This window comes from Myotis daubentonii, chromosome 15 (genome assembly GCF_963259705.1).
Source record: "Myotis daubentonii chromosome 15, mMyoDau2.1, whole genome shotgun sequence".
NCBI classification, from domain to species: Eukaryota; Metazoa; Chordata; class Mammalia; order Chiroptera; family Vespertilionidae; genus Myotis; species Myotis daubentonii.
Window position 1 is genome coordinate 12,184,402 of NC_081854.1, and position 22,386 is coordinate 12,206,787.

General features: G+C 55.8%; 1 protein-coding gene across 3 annotated transcripts; it reads right to left on the bottom strand.

Moving 5' to 3' along the window:
* Positions 1–5,984: 5,984 nt before the first annotated feature.
* CBLC (Cbl proto-oncogene C) lies at positions 5,985–22,158 on the bottom strand. Of its 3 annotated transcripts, none has more exons than XM_059666214.1 (12): positions 21,758–22,158; positions 19,491–19,637; positions 18,628–18,784; positions 18,273–18,394; positions 16,560–16,697; positions 13,254–13,341; positions 12,234–12,365; positions 9,702–9,863; positions 9,352–9,432; positions 6,376–6,497; positions 6,182–6,256; positions 5,985–6,078 (listed from the first exon to the last, which is right to left on the bottom strand). In XM_059666214.1, the coding sequence occupies exons 1-11, from the start codon at positions 22,114–22,116 to the stop codon at positions 6,247–6,249; spliced, it is 1,518 nt and encodes a 505-aa protein (XP_059522197.1). In that variant the 5' UTR covers positions 22,117–22,158; the 3' UTR covers positions 5,985–6,078; positions 6,182–6,246. The 3 variants fall into 3 exon arrangements, with proteins under 3 accessions (XP_059522197.1, XP_059522198.1, XP_059522199.1); XM_059666215.1 differs by having other exon boundaries at positions 6,182–6,244; positions 6,363–6,497; XM_059666216.1 differs by lacking the exons at positions 5,985–6,078; positions 6,182–6,256; positions 6,376–6,497 and adding an exon at positions 8,810–9,024.
* Positions 22,159–22,386: the final 228 nt, after the last annotated feature.

The window sequence follows — 22,386 nt, forward strand, 5'->3', positions numbered from 1 at the left end:
GACAGGGCACCTGCAGGGTGGGGGAGGAGTATGTCCATGGGTCCAGGGAAGGGTCACAGGTCACACTGAGGATCACAGATCAGAGGGCCCAGGCTCCCCCCGGGGCCCGGTCAGACTGCTGGCTGAGGGGTCAGCGGTCAGGAGAGGTCACTGGTTACCAGGGAGAAATGGAGCCCTGGATACTGGTCAGAATGGGGGGTCACTAGGAAGACTGGGTTTTGCCCATCTGGCACAGAGGGAAGGCTCAGGTTACAGGTCCACCTGGGAGTCAGACTGGGCAAAGCTCCTTTATCCATCCGCGATACAGGAGAGCAATTGTTAAACCAGGAGAGGTGACCTTTCAGTATCAGCCGCACCATTCCCTCCTCCAGGAGGCCCTCCCTGCCTCCTCCCCCCACCCCGCTGGGTCAGGGCCCCCCTCTGAGCTCCCTCACCCCCCCACCCCGGGCCTCCCCAACTGCAGTCCTGCACACTCTGGGTCGCCCCTGTCTGGGACAGGCCTGTCTCCCCCACTGGACTATGAGTCCATGAGAGTAAGACCCGGAGCTGTGTGGGCACTTTTGTGTCCCCAACACAAGGCCAGAAGCACAACAGACGCTCAGGGAAGGTTTGCAAGGCTTACACTCCAGAGCACACAGGCTCACGTGCAGACCCCACCCAGGCCGGACATTACAAATGCGCTCATGGACAAACGCAGGCGCACTCCCAGACAAGCTCACACCGTGTGACCCCAGGCACCCCCTCCCCGGCTCCTCCCCCTGGCTCCGGCACCTGCTGCTTGGGCTGGGCCCTGGTAGGCGCCTCTCATCAGCCACCCCCTTCCACTTTCCTCAAGAGCCCAGCCAGCTGAGTTCCTAGGTGAGGAAGGGCTCCTATGGGTTGTGTTTGAAGGAGCAAAGTTACTTATGATACCAGCCACAGACTTGCAGAAACTAGTACTATAACCTCATCTGTCCTTGTCCCCTACAATTTATTCCCACAAAACAGCCATTAAAACGTGAGTCAACTTACGTAAGTCGAGCTCAGAACCCTCCCCTGGCTCCTTTCACTGAGTAAAAGCAGGAGCTGACTCCTTGGCTCACAGGTCCTTGTTACCTCCCTGACTCACTCCTCCTCTCTCTTTTCCATCGCTACTAGTAGCGCTGCTTTTGCCATACAGTAGGCCCTCGGGTTACATTGGAAATCTGTTCCCACGGCGCTACATAACGCGATTTTCTCCGTAAGTCGGAACCTACCTACATAAGCACCTACATATGTCACTCACATGGAGCATATACACAGCAGCAATGAAGTGAAACAATAAAAAAAATTTTTTAAAGAAAGATAACAGTTCCTGACCTTTACTTGCAGTAAATAAATAATAAAAAACATAAAGTACGTACGTCGAAATGACGGAACTTTTTTTTCCCTTTTTATAAATAAATGGGAGATGGTGACATAACCACGGAACGACATACGTGGAGTCCGACGTAACCCGAGGACCGTCTGTATTGTTCTCTTGGCTTGGACGCAGATCACACTACCGGGCACGTTCCAGCCCCAGGGCCTTGGCACATGCTTTCCCCGCCGCTGGGACATTCTTTCCCCACATACTTGCTTCAGATCTCTAGTCACAGAGCTTCCCTGACCCTCCTCCCTAAAATAGCCATTCCTGCCTTCCCAGCCTCATTTCTCTTATCTCTGGACCACGTATCACGGACACATATCTATGTAAGTGGTTTTATTCAGTTTTTACAGCACCCAGGACGTGCTTGGCGTGAGAAGCTGAGTAAAAATTCAGTGAATTAATTTTCCAATTCCATCCGTGCTTTCATGTGCACACACATATATATTTTAATGATCAAGCCTTATCTTTTCTCCACCTTTATCCATTCTTTTACATGCAATGTGTGACGACGGTTAAACTTTTTTTTTTAAAATATATTTTTATTGATTTCAGAGAAGAAGGGAGAGGGAGAGATTGAAACATCAATGATGAGAAACATTGATCGGCTGCCTGCGCACCCTGCAACCCAGGCATGTGCCCTTGACCAGAATTGAACCTGGGACCCTTTAGTCCTTAGGCCAACACTCTATCCACTCAGCCAAAGCAGCCAGGACTTAACTTTCTTTTTAAAAAAATATTTTTAAATTGATTTTAGAGAGAAAGGGAGAGGGAGAGATAGAAACATCAATGATGAGAGAGTCTCATTGATCCGCTGCCTCCTGCACGCCCCCTACTGGGGATTGAGCCTGCAACACAGGCATATGCCCTTGACAGGAATCAAACCTGGGACCCTTCAGTCCGCAGGCGGACACTCTATCCACTGAGTCAAACCAGCTAGGGCGATGGTTAACTTTTTAAAAAATAAATATTTTTATTGATTTCTGAGAGGAAGGGAGAGGCAGAGATAGAAACACCAATGATGAGAATCATTGATCGGCTTCTCCTGCATGCCCCCCACTGGGGATCATGTGCCCTGACTGAGGATATTCAACCGTGACTTCCTGGTTCATAGGTTGACACTCAGCCACTGAGCCACGTCAGCCGGGCACGACAGTTAACTTTAAAATGAGCTCACAGCTCGTGGAATACGGGGTGAAGACACATTTCAAGGACAAGCGCTGTTCCCCAATGATTCCAGACTGGCACCTGGAAAAGGTAACTACTGAGAATGTGCGTTGTCTGGGGGGAGGCAGTGTGAATGCATTTTTGGTTGGACAAGAGTTAGCTGTGCGGGGAGTTTAGATAATAGAACGGAAGTACAGAGCAAAGGGTACATATCGAGAGTGAGTGTTCCAAGGGGTGGACTGTGGAGGACTTGGGGGTTACCTAGCTAGCCTCTGCACCCTCTTTCCACAGTGAGAAAAATTGTCTGCTGCCGGAGAGCCAGTTGCCCTCTGTTGAAGCCGACAAGGACACGTTTGCCTTTCTGTGTCTGTTGGCGTGCAGGTGACCTTGACAAACCCGACTCTGCTTGGGAATCGGGAGCTAATCACATCAAAGAAGTAGGGACTGGGGAACTCTACTCTCACCAGGGCAGCTGGGACACATTCCATTTTCCAAAGATGGCTGCGACAACATCGCTCACCCTACCTGCTCTTCCAACATCTGACCTTGATGCTCTTCCCACCAAGAAGTGGGGTCTATGTCCCCTCCTCTTACATTTGTGCAGTTGTGTGACTCACATGTAATCAATAGAATATGGCAGAAACCACACTACAGGACTCCCAAGATTAGGTAGAAAAGCCATGTAGTCAACATCACTGAAATACTGTCCAAGACGCCTTCAGCCACCGTATGAGCAGTCTGACTACCTGGAGGCAGCCATGTTGTGGGGAAGCCCAAGCTAGCAAGTGTGAGAGCACATGGAAAGGTCTGAGACCGCAGAGGGAGGCCTGTGCAGCCCCCCACTGCCCTGCCCCAAGCGCCACTTGATTGCATCCTGAGCCAGAACCACTCAAACCCTGGCCCACAGCACCCATCCTATCTAATAAAAGAGAAACATGCAAATTAACCATCCCTCTGCTATGCTCAAGCCATGCCCACAAGCCAATTAGGAGCAAGTATGCAAACTAACCCAACTAAGATGGCTTGGCCATGGAGCTGGAGCGGAAGGAGGCTTGGGTTGCCCCCGGTGATGGAGGAAGCCAAGCTTCCCGCCTGCCCTGGCCAGACCTGGGCTCCACTCAAGGCTACAAAGTTTCAATTATAGAAGATAAATAAATCCCAGAAAAAAGAAAAAAAGAAAAAAAGGAGAGGCTGGGAGCTTAGGTTGCGGGGAGGGGGGGGCTTGGAAAACCTGAAAACGGCCCTCAGCCCCTCACCCAGGCTGGCCACACCCCCATGGGGTGAAGGTCCCCGCTGGGGGGCTTGGCCAGCCTGAAAACAGCCCTCAGCCCCTCACCCAGGCTCACCAGGCACCCCAGCGGGACCCCCACCCTGATCCAGGACACCCTTCAGGGCAAACCAGCCGGCCCCTACCCATGCACCAGGCCTCTACCCTATATAATAAAAGGATAATATGCAAATTGACCCTAACAGCAGAATGACTGGGAATGACTGGTCACTATGACACACACTGACCACCAGGAGGCAGATGCTCAATGCAGGAGCTGCCCCCTGGTGGTCAGTGCGCTCCCACAGGGGGAGCTCTGCTCAGCCACAAGCCAGGCTGATGGCTGCCAGTACAGCAGTGGTGGTGGGAGCCTCTCCCGCCTCCTCAGCAGTGGTAAGGCTGTCGGACTGCAGCTTAGGCCCGCTCCCCGCTGGCAAGTGGACATCCCCCAAGGGCTCCCGGGCTGCCAGAGGGATGTCTGACTGCCAGCTTAGGCCCGATCCCCAGGGAGCGGGCATAAGCCAGCAGGTGGACACCCCCTGAGGGTTCCCAGACTGAGAGAGGGCACAGGCCGGGCTGAGGGACCCCCCGAGTGCACAGATTTTTGTGCACTGGGCCTCTAGTGAGAGGTAATAATGGTTATTGTTTGCCAATAAATTTTGGTGTCATTTTTTCTGAGCAACAACTAGCAGACACAGCCTGCTTCTGGGGCAGCAGAGGTGAGGTGACAAGTGTCTAGTAGTCACCAGTATATCCTCATCAGACCGGTTCTGTGGCGTGACTGTGGCTATGGTTTGAGGCCAGCGGCCGGTGTTGCTGCTCACTTTCCAATTCGGGTTCTCTAATCACTTCCAGGATTCTGTGAGCGATCGATCTCAACTCCTCTCAATCAATTTCCTTTCTGCCCCAGAGGCGGCTTCTGTTGCTTTGAAACGAAATCTGTGGTGCACAGTTCCAGCTCCATTTACGCTGGAATACCTTCTGCTCATCCCTTCAGTTTCAGCTTGGACATCCCTTCCTCCTGGAAGCCCTCCTTGACCTCCAAGGCTGGGTCAGCTGCCCACTCTGGGCTCCCCCATCCTAGCCCTGCCCACTCTGGATCCCCACTGTCAGGGATGGGTCTGTCTCTCCCATTGGATTGAAAGCCCAGGGGGCAGTGATTACTGCTTCATGCTCAGCGTTGTCCAGCCAGGGCTGGGCTCAGGGTACGGGCTCAGGGTAGGGGCCTGCCTTAAACTTGCTCAGCTTGATTTAGACCAGAAGTCACTGTTACTCTGGGAGAAGGCTCCCAGAGAGGAATAAAGAGAGAGGGATGAGCCCTAGCCTGTTTGGTTCATTGGACAGACCGTCGGCCCTCGTACTGAAGGGTCCTGGGTTCGATCCCAGTCAAGGGCACATGCCTTGGTTGCAGGCTTGATCTTGGGGGACATGCGGGAGGCAATTATTCGATGACACATGGACGTTTCTCTCTCTGTCTCCCTCTATCTAAAAAGCAACGGGAAAAACATCCTCAGGTGAGGATTAACAAAACAAAACAGAGAGAGATGAGAACAGATGTGGCAAGACTGGGGACATAGCTCTAAGGGGAATGTGTGCTCTTTTTGACGAAGGGACTTAGAACTTGGGTGCCTGGGTCTGACTTCGGGGATTTTTTGCCATGACGGGGAAAGGGGGTAGGCTCTCTCTCTGAGAACTTGGGAGTTTGAATTCCTGGGTCTGAGGGAGGAGGGCTGGGAGCCTGGACTCCTGGGTCTGAGGGAGGAGGCTAGGGAGGTGCAGATTCCTGGGTCTGAGGGAGGAGGGGCTGGGGGCCTGGACTCCTGGGTCTGAGGGAGGAGGGGCTGGAGGCCTGGACTCCCAGGTCTGAGGGAGGAGGCTAGGGAGGTGCAGATTCCTGGGTCTGAGGGAGGAGGGGCTGGGGGCCTGGACTCCTGGGTCTGAGGGAGGAGGCTAGGGAGGTGCAGATTCCTGGGTCTGAGGGAGGAGGGGCTGGGAGCCTGGACTCCTGGCCAGCGGGGAGGAGGAGCTGGGTCCCCCATTTGGGGCTTTCTGATCTCAGAGCCCTGGGGTAACCAGGTGGGGCTCAGGGCTCAGGGCCCACGCGTTCCCGATGCCAAGCTGCCCCCTAGTGGCCGCTGCGCGCTCTCCACACACCGGAGGACAGACCAGGCTGGGCAGTGGCAGTTTATTTCCGCTTCATAAACATAAACCCCTCCAGCCGGGAAGCCACCGGGGCCCCTTTAGCAGCAGATCTTGTGCCCTGTGAGGCGGAGAGAGAGGTGACTTAGAGAAATAATATCATATCCCGGTGGAGTGGGGTGGGAGGGCCATGGGAGGGCACCGGGGCAGGGTGGGGGGCTCACCTGGCCTCCAGGCCTGGGCAGCGATCATGGGCCCCACAGGAGCAGCTGGAGGGGTGACCTTCCCTTTAAGAGTTTCTGTAGTGGGGAGTTTGAGGGGGGCTGTTGATTTTTTAGAACCAACATTTCCCTTCCGCTCCCACACCCTCTTCCCTCAGACCCGGGAGTTGGGGACCCCGGCTACCCTCTTCACTTACTTTGCGGCTCCCTCCCTGGCCCGGGGCCTGGAGGTGATGTCCCGTGGGGCTGAGGCTGAGGCCGAGGTCCTAATTTTTGGCAAAATAAGAGGGGCCCGAAGTTTGGGGAAGGCCGGAGGCCCCTGGAGGGAAGGAGATGAAGAAATTTTACAGCTGAGCTGCTCTGTGCTTCATGTCACAGGCGGGACAGGGTAACAGTGGTGGAGGGGAGCTGGGGGTGGGGATAGGGCCTTGTTCCCAGAACATGCTGTTTTCCCCCTAAGACCTCTGGCTTGAGTAGGAAGAAGTTTTACTTTGTTTGTCCATCCATCTACTCCCCCCGCCCCAAACACACACACCCACCTACCCATCCATCCACCCACCCACACACCCATCCATTCAAACTGTGGCTGGGGATTGAGCCTGCAACCCAGGTACCTGCCCTTGACTGGAATCGAACCTGGGACCCCTCAGTCCGCAGGTCGACGCTCTATCCACTGAGCCAAACTGGCTAGGGCTGCAATGAATATTATAAAAATAAACATATTATGCCCTAGCCGGTTTGGCTCAGTGGATAGAGCATCAACCTGCGGACTCAAGGGTCCCGGGTTCGATTTCAGTCAAGGGCACATGCGCAGGTTGCGGGCTCAATCCCCAGTGCGGGGTGTGCAGGAGGCAGCGGATCAATGAGACTCTCTCATCATTGATGTTTCTGTCTCTCTCTCCCTGTCCCTTCCTCTCTGAAATCAATAAAAATAAATAAATATTACTCACAATTTGGGTGCTCTTGAATATTTTCAGTTGAAAATTCTCACACACAAAAAAAGATTTTAAAGCATCTATAGACGCTTATGGCGTACAAAGGGTTAACACAGCTCCACACACCCAGGGCCCGCAGCCGTGGGGCGGGCGGGCGGGAACTGGCATCACACCCATTTTACAGACAAGGGAACTGAGGCTCACAGAAGAGGATGGGCTCTGGAATCTAGAGTCAGGGGCCTTGGTTTCAGTCCTGACCGTCACCTTCGAGTGGGGTGACCTTGAGCCCTCTGAGCGTCAGTGTTGCCCCTGCACAATAGGGATCATAACAGTACCCATCTCATTGAGTTTCCAGGACAATTAAGTGAATACATGAAACAGCAGTGCCAGGTGCCCCTCAGGGAATAGGGTCAATAATACCGTGCCCGGCTGGTGTGGCTCAGCGGCTGAGCGTCGACCTGTGAACCAAGAGGTCACGGTTCAATTAACCCGGTCGTGGCACATGCTCGGGTTGCCGGCTCGATCCCCAGAGTGGGGCGTGCAGGAGACGGCTGATCAATGATTCTCTCTTATCATCGATGTTTCTATCTCTCTCTCCCTATCCCTTCCTCTCTGAAATCAATAAAAATATATTTAAAAAATAATAGTGTAATAAGTTTGCACAGTGACAGATGGTTACTAGACTTGAACCACTATGTTGTAATGCCAACTCTAATTAGAAATATTTTTTCACAAAGCAGTGCCAGTCATTGTTCGGGAAAAGGGAGTCACACATGAACTGTTCTCACTATGACAGTCACCTTGCTGGGAAACCGGGGCCGCCTGGCCTGCCGTGTTTTGAAGAATGAAAGGAGTAGGAGTTGCCTGCCCTCGGAATCAGGCAGGGCTTGGGGAGAAGAGGAAAGGGCATGCCGGGCGGAGGGCACAGCCTAGGCAAAGGGGTGGCCATGTGGCCATGTGGCCAGCAGTACCCCTCAGCCTGCCGTTCTGGCTCTGTCCTCGGGGAGCCGGCTGAGTGGCTCCTAATGTTTCCATTTGCTTTTGGCTGCAGGTTGGGATCTGTTTTTAGCTTCCCTGGCTGGTCACACTCCCTCGCCCCCCCCCGCCCCCCCCTTCCTGCTGGCTCTCTTGTTTGCTGTGGTAGAATAATGTTCCCGGACTTCCTGAGTTGTTTGTTTGAAGTCAGCCGGTATCGATTGAATCTCTGTGTACTCAGCCTGAGATGCTCTCAGAGACCTGCCCCTCTCCTGTGGGCCAGGGTCTCGGAAAACCCTGGGGTGGGAGGTACAGGGTCAGGGGGAGAAGGGAGGCTGGGCTCCCTTGGAAGATAAGCGGGTGATTTTAAGGCCCCGACACTGGCTTTTCATCTTCTGGGCCGTGTGGGTTTGGGCAGCCGCAGTCGCCTCTCTGGGCTTTGTTCCCCTGAAGAGCGAGGAGAGGAACATTCTCGAAGGCATAGGGCTGTTGGGAAGACTCAGTTCCACTTGCTCATTCAACATCTACTGATTTATTTATTAAATACATTTCTATTGATTTCAGAGAGGAAGGGAGAGGGAACGAGAAGGGGGAACATCAATGATAAGAATCACTGATCGGCTGCCTCCTGCACGCCCCCTACGAGGGATCAAGCCTGCAACCTGGGCTTGTGCTCTGACTGGGAATGCCTGTTTCATAGGTTGACGCTCAACCACTGCGCCACACCGGCCGGGCTCGACATCTATTTACTGAGCACCTACTAGGTGTCAGGCACTGTTCTAGTCTCGGGCAGTGTCAGGAGAATAAGGCAAAGTCCTCATCTTCAGGAGAGTGATAACCCGCTGATGGTTACAGACAACAGGAACTGTCCCCTCTGCCAGGTGATGAGGAGCAGTATGAGAACGCAGCGGGCAGGGGCTTGGCAGGACTGGGGCTCTGTGGTCAATAGGGTGGGCACAGAAGGAGAGGATGAGAAAGTGAGCCTGGATATAGGAGATCCAGGCAGAAGGAACCACTTGTGCAAAGGCCCTGGGGCAGGACCTGCCCGGGATGCTGGAAGGAGAGCCAGGAAGCCGGTGATGGGGGACGAGGGAGGATGAGCACAAGAGAAGAGGCCTTAGAGGGATGGATGCCAAATTACACAGCACCTTGTCAACGGGGGCCGAGAGTGAGTGCCTGGCACCCCTGAGGGCCTGGCTGGACTAGGGACCCTGTGGTTGAAGGAGACCCCAGCTGCCCACCTCCGACCAGTGCCTCACTCACCACCTTCAGCTGGCCTTTACTTCTGGGATGCTCAGGAGGCAGGTCCAGGCGAGGGGGCAGTGGGGGCGCTGAGGGGACCACCTAGGGGAGACAGGGGGTTATGTCTTCCTGCCTGGCGTCCCAGCACCAGGCCTGTTCCAGGCATTGCAGAAATAATGGAGAATAAGGCAGAGCCTAACCCTCAGGAGGGTTCAGACTGGAGGAGCCATAGTCCCAGGGGAACAGGCCCCTAGGACTCCAGAATCCTGTCACCAGCCCCTCCTCCCTCAGACCCAGGAGTCTGGCCCCCCAGCCCCCTTCTCCCTCGGGCCCCGGAATTTTAGTTCCGGCTCCCGCCTGGCCCTGCTTACCTGCCCCAGCTCTTCCTCGCTGTTTTCCTGGCCATCGCTGCTCCCCGAGTCCTCAGCGGTGGCCCTGGCTTCCGCTGGCCTCCCTTGGGACCGACGGATACTCACGACCTCTCGGCCCTTGATCTGGCTTCGGCAGAAGGGGCAGGTCTGGCTGTCTGATTGCTGGGAGTGGGGGTGGGGGGTGGGGGGGAGGGAGTCAGGGTCTCCTGGTTCTTCTCCAAGTCCTCTGGGACCACAAGGGCCTTCATCTCCAGCAGAGTGAGGTGGGGAGGTTAGACAGAGGGAGGCCCATGGAGAGGAGGGAGGGGGGAGCCATGGAGAGAGATGCAGGACAGGAAGGAGGGACTGGACCAGAGCCCGAGGCCAGGGGGGCGCACAAATGGGGAGCCAGGGTGTGGGCCCCAGCTATGGACGCTGATGCTATGGGCGAGGAAGGCCTGAGACACACGCCTAGGCCCCCGGAGATACCTCCCCCCACACACACCGGGGCCAGTGTTGTGGCTGGACCAGCCCTGGTGGTTCTTATTATGGCCGCAGGATGCACCTCAGCAAAAGCCATCAGGGAACACGGGAGGACGAGATTCATTACTCAGATCCTGGAGGGCACTCGGCATGCCCAAGGCCACACGAGGAGGTCGCGGAGGGTGCATGGACCTGGGTCTGCCTTTCTTAGGGGCCAAGTGGGGTGGTTAGGGTTTGGTGGGTTCACTTTTCTTTTGTTGTTGTTAATCCTCACCAGAGGGTATTTTTTCCCATTGGGTTTTAGAGAGAGTGGAAGGGAGAGAGACAGAGAGAGAAACATTGATGTGAGAGAGACACATCGACTGGTTGCCTCCCGCATGTGCAACCAACGTGTACGTGCCCTTGACCAGAATCAGACCCACAAGCTTTCAGCCTGTGGGCCAACACTCTAACCACTCGCCCACACTGGCTAGGGCAAGGGTTCACTGAAAACGATTTTTTAAATTGATTTCAGAGAGGAAGGAAGAGGGAGAAACATCAATGATGGGAGAGAATCACGGATTGGCTGCCTTCTGTGTACCCCCCACTGGGGATCAAGCCCTCCTGGTTCAAAGGTCGATGCTCAGTCACTGAGCCACACCGATTGGGCAAGGTTTCACTTTTCATTGGTGAATTTCAAGCATAGGAGCGGCCCTGGGCGGATGGCACAGTTGGCTGGAGCATCGTCCGGTACACCAAAAGGGTTCCAGGTCCCACCCGGTTAGGGTACATGCCTGGGTTGTGGGCTCGATCCCAGCTCCATCCCTCGGGGGCACAGAGTAGGCAACTCATCAATGTTTCTTTCTCAAATCAATTTTTTAAAAACCATATCCTCAAGTGAGGGTTAAACACAAAAAAAATCACAGGAGCAGGAATTAGGGTGTAGAAAGGAAAAAGCCTGGGTCACTTAAGTAGGTTACCCAGGGCTTTCTACTGGGGAACTTCAGCCCAGCCGGCGTGGCTCAGTGGTTGAGCTTGGATCTATGAACCAGGAGGCCACGGTTCGATTCCTAGTCAGGGCACATGCCCGGGTTGCGGGCTCGATCCCCAGTGAGGGGCATGCAGGAGGCAGCTGATCCATGATTCTCTCTCATTGATGTTTCTATCTTGCTCTCCCTTTCCCTTCCTCTCTCTCTGAAATCTATAACAAATTCTATATAATAAAAGCCTAATATGCTAAGTGTCCGGTCCTCCATTCAACCAATCAAAGCGTAATATGCTAAGACTGTTAGGCCACTCACTATGACGTGCACTGACCACCAGGGGGCAGACAGTCAAAGGTTGACCAGTCGCTATATGTGCACTGCAGAGGGCAGACACTCCAACTGGTAGGTTAGCTTGCTGCTGGGGTCTGGCTGATTGGGACTGAGCAAGAGAGGCTGGACACGCCCTGGAGCCCTCCCAGAGCCCCTCAACACCGTTTGACCCCCATGCCGGGCCCGCCCCCACCATGCACAAATTCCTGCACCGGGCCTCTAGTATTAAATAAGTAAATAAAATAAAGGGGAACTTCATGGGTGGGGGCAGCCTGGTTCCTTATCTCTTAGTTTTGCTGTGTCATACATCTGGCAATTTGTTTATTGGAAATGGGTATCTTTGAAATGGATGACTCAGCTTAATGTCAGGCATTTACATTACAGTAAAAAGTAGGTGATGTCATGCACCGGCCTCAGCTCCACTCCCCAAGGGGCCTTCCCTGAGGGCTTCGACCCTCACTGTGGGCCTGGGAGGTGACCAGGGTCAGCTCCGTTCTCCAGAGACGAGGCGGAGGCTCAGAGAGGTGAAGCCACTGGCCCCAGGTTGCCCAGCGAGGGAAGGGAGGAGCTCTGTCCATGAATAATGTAGCCGGAGAAGGAGAAGCAGAGGTGACAGCGGCAGAGTGAGACAGGGACAGACACACAGACACAGCCAGCCAGGCTCCAGGCCCTCGCTCCTGAGTGACCCTGAGCGAGTCCCTGCTTTCTTGGGCCTCAGTTTTCCCGTCTGATCCCTGAGACATAGGGGAGACCCTTCAGGAGAGGGTAGACCCACCTGCCAGGCGGCCAGGCAGCGGCTACACAGCAGGTGCCCACAGGGCTCGACCTTCACGTCCTTGTTGGCCTCAGCACAGATCTTACAGAGCTCGAAGGTGGAGTTCATGGCCCAGTACAGCTGCAGCTGCTCCTGGCAGGCGAGGAGATGGACGGTGGTGACGTCAGCCAGGGGCACAGAGCCGGGCCACAGGAGAAGGGCCCGAACCTCGGGGCCAGCCCCCGACCCTCTCCCAGGTTCCCGGGCGTGTCTGCTGCCTCCTACATGTGAGACCCGGTGCTGTGAGATGTGTTCCCTGGGGTAGCCGGCTCTCAGGGTTGCCAGATTTAGCCACTAAAATTACAGGATGCGCTTGGAGTGTCGTCCCTTGCACCAAAAGGTTGCAGGTTCGATGACTGGTCAGCACACATGCCCAGGTTGCGGGTTCAATACCTGGTTGTGGGGGGGCTATGGGAGGCAGCTGATGGATGTTTCTCTCTCTCTCTTCCTTTATCTCTAAAAAACCATCCCTTGGGTGATGTTAAAAAATAGAGGATGCCCTGTTACATTTGATTTTCAGAAGCACAAAGAATAAAGGGAAAAGTCTGGTATTTTAGGTATAAGTACGTCCCAAACACTGTGTGGGATATACTTACACTTAAAAAAACGTCCTTGTTGTTTCTCTTCCACACACGGGGTGACTGCGCAGACCAAGGGACAGGGGCTGCGAGTGCTCAAGCGCATCAGCTGTGCTGCTGACCTCAGAAGTACCATTTCCTGGTCTAACCCCAGGAAAACCCCTGGGCAGTGGCAGGAGGGGCTGTGTTTTCCAGAGAAGGAACAGAACCTCAGAGAGGCCAAGTGATTTATTTACCTCGGGCCCCATGGCCATCACACCAGCACGAAACCCCAAGGCCTCTGGGATCCCAGGCCTGACTCGGTGAGAGGGAATTCCTGAGCCGTGTGTGTGTGTGTGTGTGTGTGTGTGTGTGTGTGTGTGTGTGTGGCGGGGGGGGGGGAGGGGACGGGCCTGAGCTTCACCTCTGACACGTAGATGAGCTGATGGGGTTCCATGTGGCAGAGCTCAGTCAGGTCTGGGTTGTGGTTCTTCCCATCTGGGTAGAGGTAGCTGGGGAGGGAACAGAGGGCTACAGAGGGGGCCCAGCCCGCCCCCTCCCCCCCCCCCGACTAACAAGGACTCCCCCAGCCCCACGCCGGGGCCCAGAGCTCCTGAATGAGCCGTTGCCCCACATCTCTTGCTGGCCTGGGGAAATTTTTCTCCCTCTCTCCTCAAACCGACACTCTCTAGGACCAGCTGTGTTCCCGCAGGCCCCTGGGGCAGGGCCACGGGCCCTCGGACCCCCACAGACTGAGCACTCATCACCTAAGTGGCTCGAGCCCTGGGAACATGGATCAGATGACCGAGAACCAGGAAACGATCAAAGTCCAGGCCTCCTTCTCCCAGAACGTCACCGTCCTGGTCTTCAGGCTTGAGCATAACAGCATCTGAGTCACAGATTCCTGGAGGGACCAGATCCTAGAGTCTTGGACCAGCAGGGCTACCAGGACCCTCCTGGACACCCACGCTGCTTCCTCTTGCTTCATAGCGGGAGACTGAGGCCCAGTGTGGGGAGGTGACTACCCAAGGTCACCAGTGAGGCCCGGAGGGACGCAGGCCAGGGCTGTGGGCAGGTCCAAGCTCCAGGACCCAGGGCAGCCGAGAAGGCTCAGCACCCTTTGGGTCTCCCATTGAGGTCAGAACCGCACCTTCAGACCAACAGCGGGGTCACACGTCTCCTAAAGCTGATGGCTCTGCCTGACCTGGGCCCACAAACAGGGGCAGCTCTCCCACAAACACACTGTGTGACCTGGGCTGGGCAACTCTCCCTCTCTGGCCTCAGTTTTCCCTTCTGTAAAATGGACATACTCATGCTTAGGGCAAAGATGGGCGGTACGGATGAAATAAGACAGTGCAGCCGAAACCGGTTTGGCTCAGTGGATAGAGCATTGGCCTGCGGACTGAAGGGTCCCAGGTTCGATTCCGGTCAAGGGCATGTACCTGGGTTGCGGGCACATCCCTAGTGAGGAGTGTGCAGGAGGCAGCTGGTCGATGTTTCTCTCCCATCGATGTTTCTAACTCTCTATCTCTCTCCCTTCCTCTCTGTAAAAAATCAATAAAATATATTTAAAAAAAAAAAAAAAAAAAAAAAAGAAATAAGACAGTGCAGCGTGCCTTCTCCACACATAAACGACCAATAAGAGGGAACTGCTATGATCCACGTCAGACCCAGAAAGCCAACTGGCCGTGGAGTGGAAAGAGCTGGCATCCCTTCCCCTCTCTCAGGGCTTCGATTTTCCCATCTGTGAAACGGTGGTGGTGATGGTGTGTGTGTGTGTGTAGCAGGGAGGTTAATGACATCGACAGTGCTCACTCTTATTTTAACTCTGGACCGCCCTTCTGCAGGAGGTGCCACCTGGAACTGAGGACATGGGAGTGGGAAAGGGCCAGTACTTTGAGCCTGGCTGTCTGGCTTCAAATCCCAGCCGGTCAGTTCCGTCACTGTGTGTCCCGGGCAAGTGGGTCTGTCTTTCTGCGCCCCGGTTGTCAAATACAATAACATGTGTGTGTCTGTGCATGTATGTATACGGACACACAACCGATGTTTATGACTCATGGGTTCTGTATTTGAAAATTTGCCTGTGCACTAAAATTTGTGACCCCCGATCAGTACCCGTGGTGCTTGAGTGGCCGTTCGTGGACGTGCGCACAGTGGCAGAAAACTCCAGGCACCCAACAGGCAGGGTCCCAGTGAGGCTGAACGCGGCAACACTTGCCCACCTTGTTCGACTCCCATCCTGTAAACCAGTGTGCTTTTCACCGTCTATTCAGTGTCTCTCGCGTTTTTGTGCTTTTTGTGTGTGTGATCTCGAGTTTAAAAATGCCCCCAAGGCATAGTTTCGCTGTGTGTTCATTGTTAATGAATCAGCAATATACAGCATATTACAGCGTGGCTCAGTGGTTGAGCATCAACCTATGAAGCAGGAGGTCACGGTTCAATTCCCAGTCAGGGCACATGCCGGGGTGGTGGGCTCGAGCCCCAGTGTGGGGCGCGCAGGAGGCAGCTGATCAATGACTCTCTCTCATCATTGATGTTTCTATCTCTCTCTCCTTTCCTCTCTGAAGTAAATACAAATATATTTAATAAACAAAACAAAATAAAACCCAATATACTACTATACAGCCGGAGACCAATTCCAGCATGACAGCAGGGCTGAATCTGGGAATGGCTAAAGGCATTTCCCCAAACCTGAATAGGATCCATTAAATTGATTTCTTGGCTGCCAGACAGGTAAAGGGCATCTTAATCTACATGTTATTGCCTCCTACTGGCCAAACACCTGAACAGCCGTAGCCTAATTCCCCCATTCTGACAAGGCTTGAGTATACCCTTTGAAGTGTGTATCTCTGCCTCGCCTCAGGACAAATTGTGTTAATAAAAAGCACGGGGTCCTGGGACGAGGAGACCTGAGAACTTAGAACTTAGATCTTAGTTCCCTTTAAACTAGGCTCCTCTGACCCCCAAATGCCTTTCAAAATGATGCTTCGTCTCTGGACTCCTATTTAATCTACGCACAACCTTCTCCAGATTGCTGAACCCTTCTTAATGCCGGAACAAGAACCCCGGAACTATATTACATAAGGTGTGTTTCTTTAAACAGAAACACACATAAAGGTTTTTATGTAGTGACTGGTCGACAAAAATGTGAGCAGTCTGGCAGGAATCTAACTAACCCTGTATTCCCCTAGGAGCGCGGGCTCAGTATTGGATAACTCAGTGTCCGCTGAAACTTTGCAGAACAGGAGCACCGTGAATTAGGAGAACCGGCTGCATATCTCTCTATGCATCTCAGATTGTATTGCATTGATATGACTGCTAAGAAGGCTCAGGGGAAAGGTCCAGGGCGGACCTCACCTGCCTTCCCCCTCGCCCCCAAGGCAGCTCCTGAGAGAGGCCCTGGGTCAGCCAAGGTTACGGGAGGAAAACCACCAGCTCAGCTGTTCGCCCGGTTCTCTTTCTGCTCTAACAGTCTGGTTTCTGTAACACAATCTGGAGATCTAGCAGCAAAAGCTCTGAGTGAGATAAGGAATGGTTGTGCTCAACCTCCCCACACCGCACCCGGAACTGCTGCTGGCCCAGATGGCAACGTTGTGGGAACTAGAAAAGGCGCCCCTTCCCCAAGACCTCGCCTGCCACCTGCTGGAACACTGCAGAATTGCAAGTTTATGATGTCCGCTGGGCGAAGTGCAGCGAGCCGACACCCTCCCCTGCCAGGATGGGGACTCACAAGCCTTCCTTTTGTCCTTCCAGGAGCGCCTTGAACAGGGGTTTGTTGTGAGGGATGGTCTGCAGGATGCTGCCATCTGAGCTCACGTGGCCGATGGCCCACTGCCCCAGGCGAGTGCAGCTGGGTCGGAAGATGTAGCTGCAGGAAGAGGCAGGTAGCATGGGGGGTGGGGTGGGGGAGGAGGATGGTCAGCACTGTCCCTTCTGGGACTTCCCAGCCCCTCACACTGTTGGGAATCAAGGTGTCTAAGTTCTCACTCCCTTATAACCAGGCCTCCTGCCTTTTAGGCAATGGGACTTATATTATTATCTGCCCTACTTCCTCGATCACCAGGGTTTAGACAAGGTTGATTCTGGCTTGGCCAATCGGTGCACTTCAGGACCCCTGACCATAGTGATGGGAGTCAGCCCTGGGACTTCTGCTGGGAGTTCCAGTGAGGTACCCCATTTCTGCAGGGTAGCTAAGCTGGTAGGGTATACAGCTGGGGATTCTACACTCCACGAGGAGAGAGTATGTCTGTGAACCAAGCTAACACAGACGAAAGCAGGGACCGGGGAGAGATAAACAGGATCCGATTCTTGACAATGGCACGTGAGCTCCTGGACCCAGCTCTGCCTGAAGCCTGGAAAGACACGTGGTCTTTTCAATTATGTGAATCAATTCATCCCTTTTTCTTTCCCTTTAAACCAGTTTGCAGTGCAACTGGGAAAGTGCTAATACACGTGCTCAACTGGGGGCCCCTGCACCTCAGCCCTGCAAATACTCATCAATCTGACCTCCTGTTCCCTTGACCTCTCGGTATTCTAGGGAGCTCAGCCCTCAATTCTTAACTCTCTGCGGAGACCCAACAGTGCAAAGCTCCTGGCTTGAAATAATTTCAGGACTCAGGTGTCTGGCTCACAGTCTCCTACCCCAGATAGGGGAATTCCTATTAAAAATATTTAATAGCCCTGGCCAGTGTGGCTCAGTGGTTGAGGCATCATCCTTCACACAGAAGGGTCAAAGGTTTGATTCCCGGTCCAGGGGTGCATGCTGGAGGCAACCAATCAACGTTTTTCTCTCACATCAATGTCTCTCTCTCTCTCTCTCTCCCTCTCTCCACTCTCTTTAAAATCAGTGGAGCCCTAGCCGGTTTGGCTCAGTGGATAGAGCGTCGACCTGCGGACTGAAGGGTCCCAAGTTCGATTCTGGTCAAGGGCACATGCCTGGGTTACGGGCTCAATCCTCAGTGGGGGTGCGCAGGAGGCAGCTGATCCATGACTCTCTCTCATCAATTATGTTTCTATCTCTCTCTCCCTCTCCTTTCCTCTCTGAAATCAATAAAAATATATTTTACAAAATCAATGGAAAAATATCCTTGGGTGAGGATTCCTAACAAAAAATTTTCATAAATGGCACAGTGTGGGTTCTGACCTATCAGACACAGAACTTGTCCTGGGGCAGGGTCTTCAGAGTCCAGGCAGGCATTGTCCCTTTAGATCCCGGATTATGGGACGGTCCAGGAGGCCCCAGGAGAAGGGGTGGGGTGGGAGGCAACACTCAGTATCCTAGCTCAGGGCTCTCCACTCTCTAGGATCCCAGGAACCTCAGTTCTTCCTTTCTTGTTTCCTCTGAAGGATGTCTGGGTTTCTACCACCTCCCAGCCCAGAGCCAAGAGCCTGGACGCCCCCCACCCCCATCCCGGGGCCCCCTCCCCCGAGGCCAGCCCTTTACCTGCCTGGCTTGTCCCTGCAGGCCTGCAGGCGTGTGCGGACCTCATCGTACGTGAGGAAGGCCATGTAGCCTGGGTGGTCGACCACCAGAAGCTGCCAGTTCTTCAGGAGTGTTGGCCATGGCTGGAGAGGGTGGCGCTGGGGTCAGGGAGGGGCTGAGGGAGCAGCCCCGTCTCCTGGTGCTTCTTAGGGTCCAAGCACCCAGCCACCTCGCTCACACCACAGTGGGCCTCGGGAATCTGTCTTTTCCACAAAAGACTCCAGCCCCTTCTTCCCCGGGGACCCAGGAGCCAAGGGCCCCGCCCCCTCCTCCCATAGGACCGGAGTCTGGGCCCCCAGGCTTGGCCTTCCCGCACCTGGAAGAGCCTGGTGAAGATGTCAAATTCGAAGACGGACACGTGGCCACTGCAGGTGAGGTCCATGGTGGAGCGCAAGGCGAGGGCTGTGCAGCCTGACTCCACGGGGTGGCAGGTGCACAGGAGAGACTCAAACTCAGCCCAGGGCAGCACACACCTGTGCAGAGGGGCACCGGGGGTGCAAGTGAGGCTTCTGGGAGCCTAGGATAGACATCTAGGAAAGAGGCAGCTGGGGCAAGACCCCTGGGTCTGAGGGAGGAGGGGCTGGGGGCCTGGACTCCTGGGTCTGAGGGAGGAGGGGCTGGGGGCCTGGACTCCTGGGTCTGAGGGAGGAGGGGCTGGGGCTGGACCCCTGGGTCTGAGGGAGGAGGGGCTGGGGGCCTGGACTCCTGGGTCCGAGGGAGGAGGGGCTGGGGCCTGGACCCCTGGGTCTGAGGGAGGAGGGGCTGGGGGCCTGGACTCCTGGGTCCGAGGGAGGAGGGGCTGGGGCCTGGACCCCTGGGTCTGAGGGAGGAGGGGCTGGGGCCTGGACTCCTGGGTCTGAGGGAGGAGGGGCTGGGGCTGGACCCCTGGGTCTGAGGGAGGAGGGGCTGGGGCTGGACCCCTGGGTCTGAGGGAGGAGGGGCTGGGGCTGGACCCCTGGGTCTGAGGGAGGAGGGGCTGGGGCTGGACCCCTGGGTCTGAGGGAGGAGGGGCTGGGGCTGGACCCCTGGGTCTGAGGGAGGAGGGGCTGGGGCTGGACCCCTGGGTCTGAGGGAGGAGGGGCTGGGGACCTGGACTCCTGGGTCTGAAGGAGGAGGGGGTCTGGGGGCCTGGACCCCTGGGTCCCTGGGCAGGGGCAGGATGGGCCCGTGCTCACTCACCGGGCTCCGCAATGCTCTCTCCAGAAGGCGTGGGCTTCGGACTTGGTGAGCTGGTATGTGTGTCCACAGTACTTTCCCCGGGGGAAGAGCGCGCTCAGCTCTGAGTACATGTGGCTGAAGATAAGGGCCAGCTTGGCCAGCTGTCGCCTGTGGGGATGGGCTCTGAGCACCGGCTGAACCCTGGGGCTCCCACGGACACCTCCGCCCTCTGCAGAGAACACCACAGGCCCCAGCCTCGGAGGCAGCGGGGAGGGCGAAGTCGGTTCCAACACTGTCTGCTGCGGCCCTGACGCCCCCTCCCAGAGCCTCTGCTTCCGGGGCCAGGGGAGCAGCCTCCCTCGTTGCTCCCGGGGACACTAGGGCTGAGGGCATCGTGGGGTCTGCCAGCAGGTCTTGCTCGGGGGGCCTTCCTCCAGGTCTGAGCAGCACTGGGGGCGGCCCTGCTTCCTCCTGCGGCCGCTTCCCCGAGGAACGGATCAGCATGTGGGCAGCAGCAGAGGGAGTCTGACACCTAGCTCCGTGACTTTTGACAAATTCCTTTTTAAAACATATACCGGTATATATACATCATCGATGGCCCTCGCTGGTTTGGCTCAGTGGATAGAGTGTGGGCCTGCGGACTGAAGGGTCCCGGGTTCGATTCTGGTCAAGGGCACATGCCCGGGTTGTGGGCTCGATCCCCAATAGGGGGGAGTGCAGGAGGCAGCCGATCAATGATTCTCTCATCATTGATGTTTCTATCTCTCTCTCCCTCTCCCTTCCTCTCTGAAATCAATAAAGATAAAAATAAAAAATATAAAGAAAAAACTATAAAGTATCATCAATGATGAGAGAGACTCATTGATCAGCCACCTCCTGCACATCCCACACTGGGGATTGAACCCACAACCCGGGCATGTGCCCTGACCAGGAATCAAACCGTGACCTCCTGGTTCATAGACCTCCTGGTTCATAGATCAACGCTCAACCACTGAGCCACACGGGCTGGGCTTGCAAGTTCCTTTATTTCCCCCCTAAGCCTCAGTTTCCCCAACTTTGAAATGGGCATAAGTACAGCCCCTCCCTCACAGGGGGAGTGATGAGGATTCTTACAAGCACATAAAATGCCTAGCACACCCAGCACACATTCGGCAGTCAGAGCACATTAATTTTTTGTTAATTCTCACCTGAAGATATTTTTTTTTCCCATTGAATTTTAGAGAGCTTGGAAGGGGAGGAGGGGGGAGAGAGAAACATTGGTGTGCGAGAGACACATTGATGGGTTGCCTCCCACCATCACCCTGACTGACCGGGGCTGGGTATTGGACCTGCAACCCTGGACTGGGAATCGAACTCGTGACCCTTCAGTGCTCAGACCAAAGCTCTAACGACTGAGCAACACCAGGGCTTTATACTGAATTTTACAGAAATTGAACTCTCCCATATATCAAGGGAAGACTGACCCAGCAACAGTGATTCTCCTCGCGTGCAAGTGTCTGGCTCATCAATCCTGCCTTGTAGAATAACTGTAATTGTGCCTTGGCATTTCCATTAGAAATGTCGGTAATTTTATTATAAAGAACATTCTTTTTATCACTTCCTTATAATACAATTTGGGGGCCTAAACTCCTGGTTTGAAGGAGGAAGTGCTGGGGGCCTGGACTCCTGGGTCTGAGGGAGGAGGGGCTGGGGGCCTGGACTCCTGGGTCTGAGGGAGGAGGGGCTGGGGGCCTGGACGCCTGGGTCCGAGGGAGGAGGGGCTGGGGGCCTGGACTCCTGGGTCTGAGGGAGGAGGGGCTGGGGGCCTGGACTCCTGGGTCTGAGGGAGGAGGGGCTGGGAGCTGGACTCCTGGGTCTGAGGGAGGAGGGGCTGGGGTCTGGACTCCTGGGTCTGAGGGAGGAGGGGCTGGGGGCCTGGACGCCTGGGTCTGAGGGAGGAGGGGCTGGAGGCTGGACTCCTGGATCTGAGGGAGGAGGGGCTGGGGTCTGGACTCCTGGGTCTGAGGGAGGAGGGGCTGGGGTCTGGACTCCTGGGTCTGAGGGAGGAGGGGCTGGGGGCTGGACTCCTGGGTCTGAGGGAGGAGGGGCTGGGGGCCTGGACGCCTGGGTCTGAGGGAGGAGGGGCTGGAGGCTGGACTCCTGGATCTGAGGGAGGAGAGGCTGGGGTCTGGACTCCTGGGTCTGAGGGAGGAGGGGCTGGGGGCTGGAGTCCTGGGTCAGAGGGAGGAAGAGGGGGAGCACGACCTGGGCCTCCCGGGTGATCCCACCGTAATGGGACCCCCGCTCACCTGAGCATGGACCCCTCTCGGAAGAGCTCGTCGCTGGCACTCTTCTGGCCCCGGGGCGGCAGGAGCGCTGCCACCTGCCTGCTCTTGGCCTCCAGGTTGGAGAGGTAGAGGACGAGGAAGTCCGCCGCACCGCCGGGACTCTCGGGGCCGCCTCCGCCCGCCGCCCGCCGGGCGTGCGCCACCTCTCGCAGCAGCTGCGCGGTGCGGGGCAGCAGGTCCGGCAGCGACGGGGGGCTCGAGGACAGCCGGGGGTCCCCGCATTGCTCCTGCAGGCGCTGCAGCAGCCGCACCGCGCGGCCGAGCGAGCGCGTCTCTCCCCACGGGCCCCGCCGTGGGGCCGCCGCCGCCGCCGCAGCCATGGGCTCCTGGGTGCGGGGAGGGCCGGGCGGGGCGCTGAGAGGCGCAGCCCCACCCAGGCAGGTGGGGGCGGGCCCTGGAGAACCTGGGCGGGGCCAGCAGGTACCTTGTCCCCAAAGAGGGCGGAGTCTGGGGCGCCGGCACCCGGGTTCCCTAGAGAGAGGGTTCGAAAGTCTGATCCCATTCCTTGACTGGTTTGCTCAGTGGATAGAGCATCGGCGTGCGGACTGAATGGTCCCGGGTTCGATTCCGGTCAAGGGCATGTACTGGTT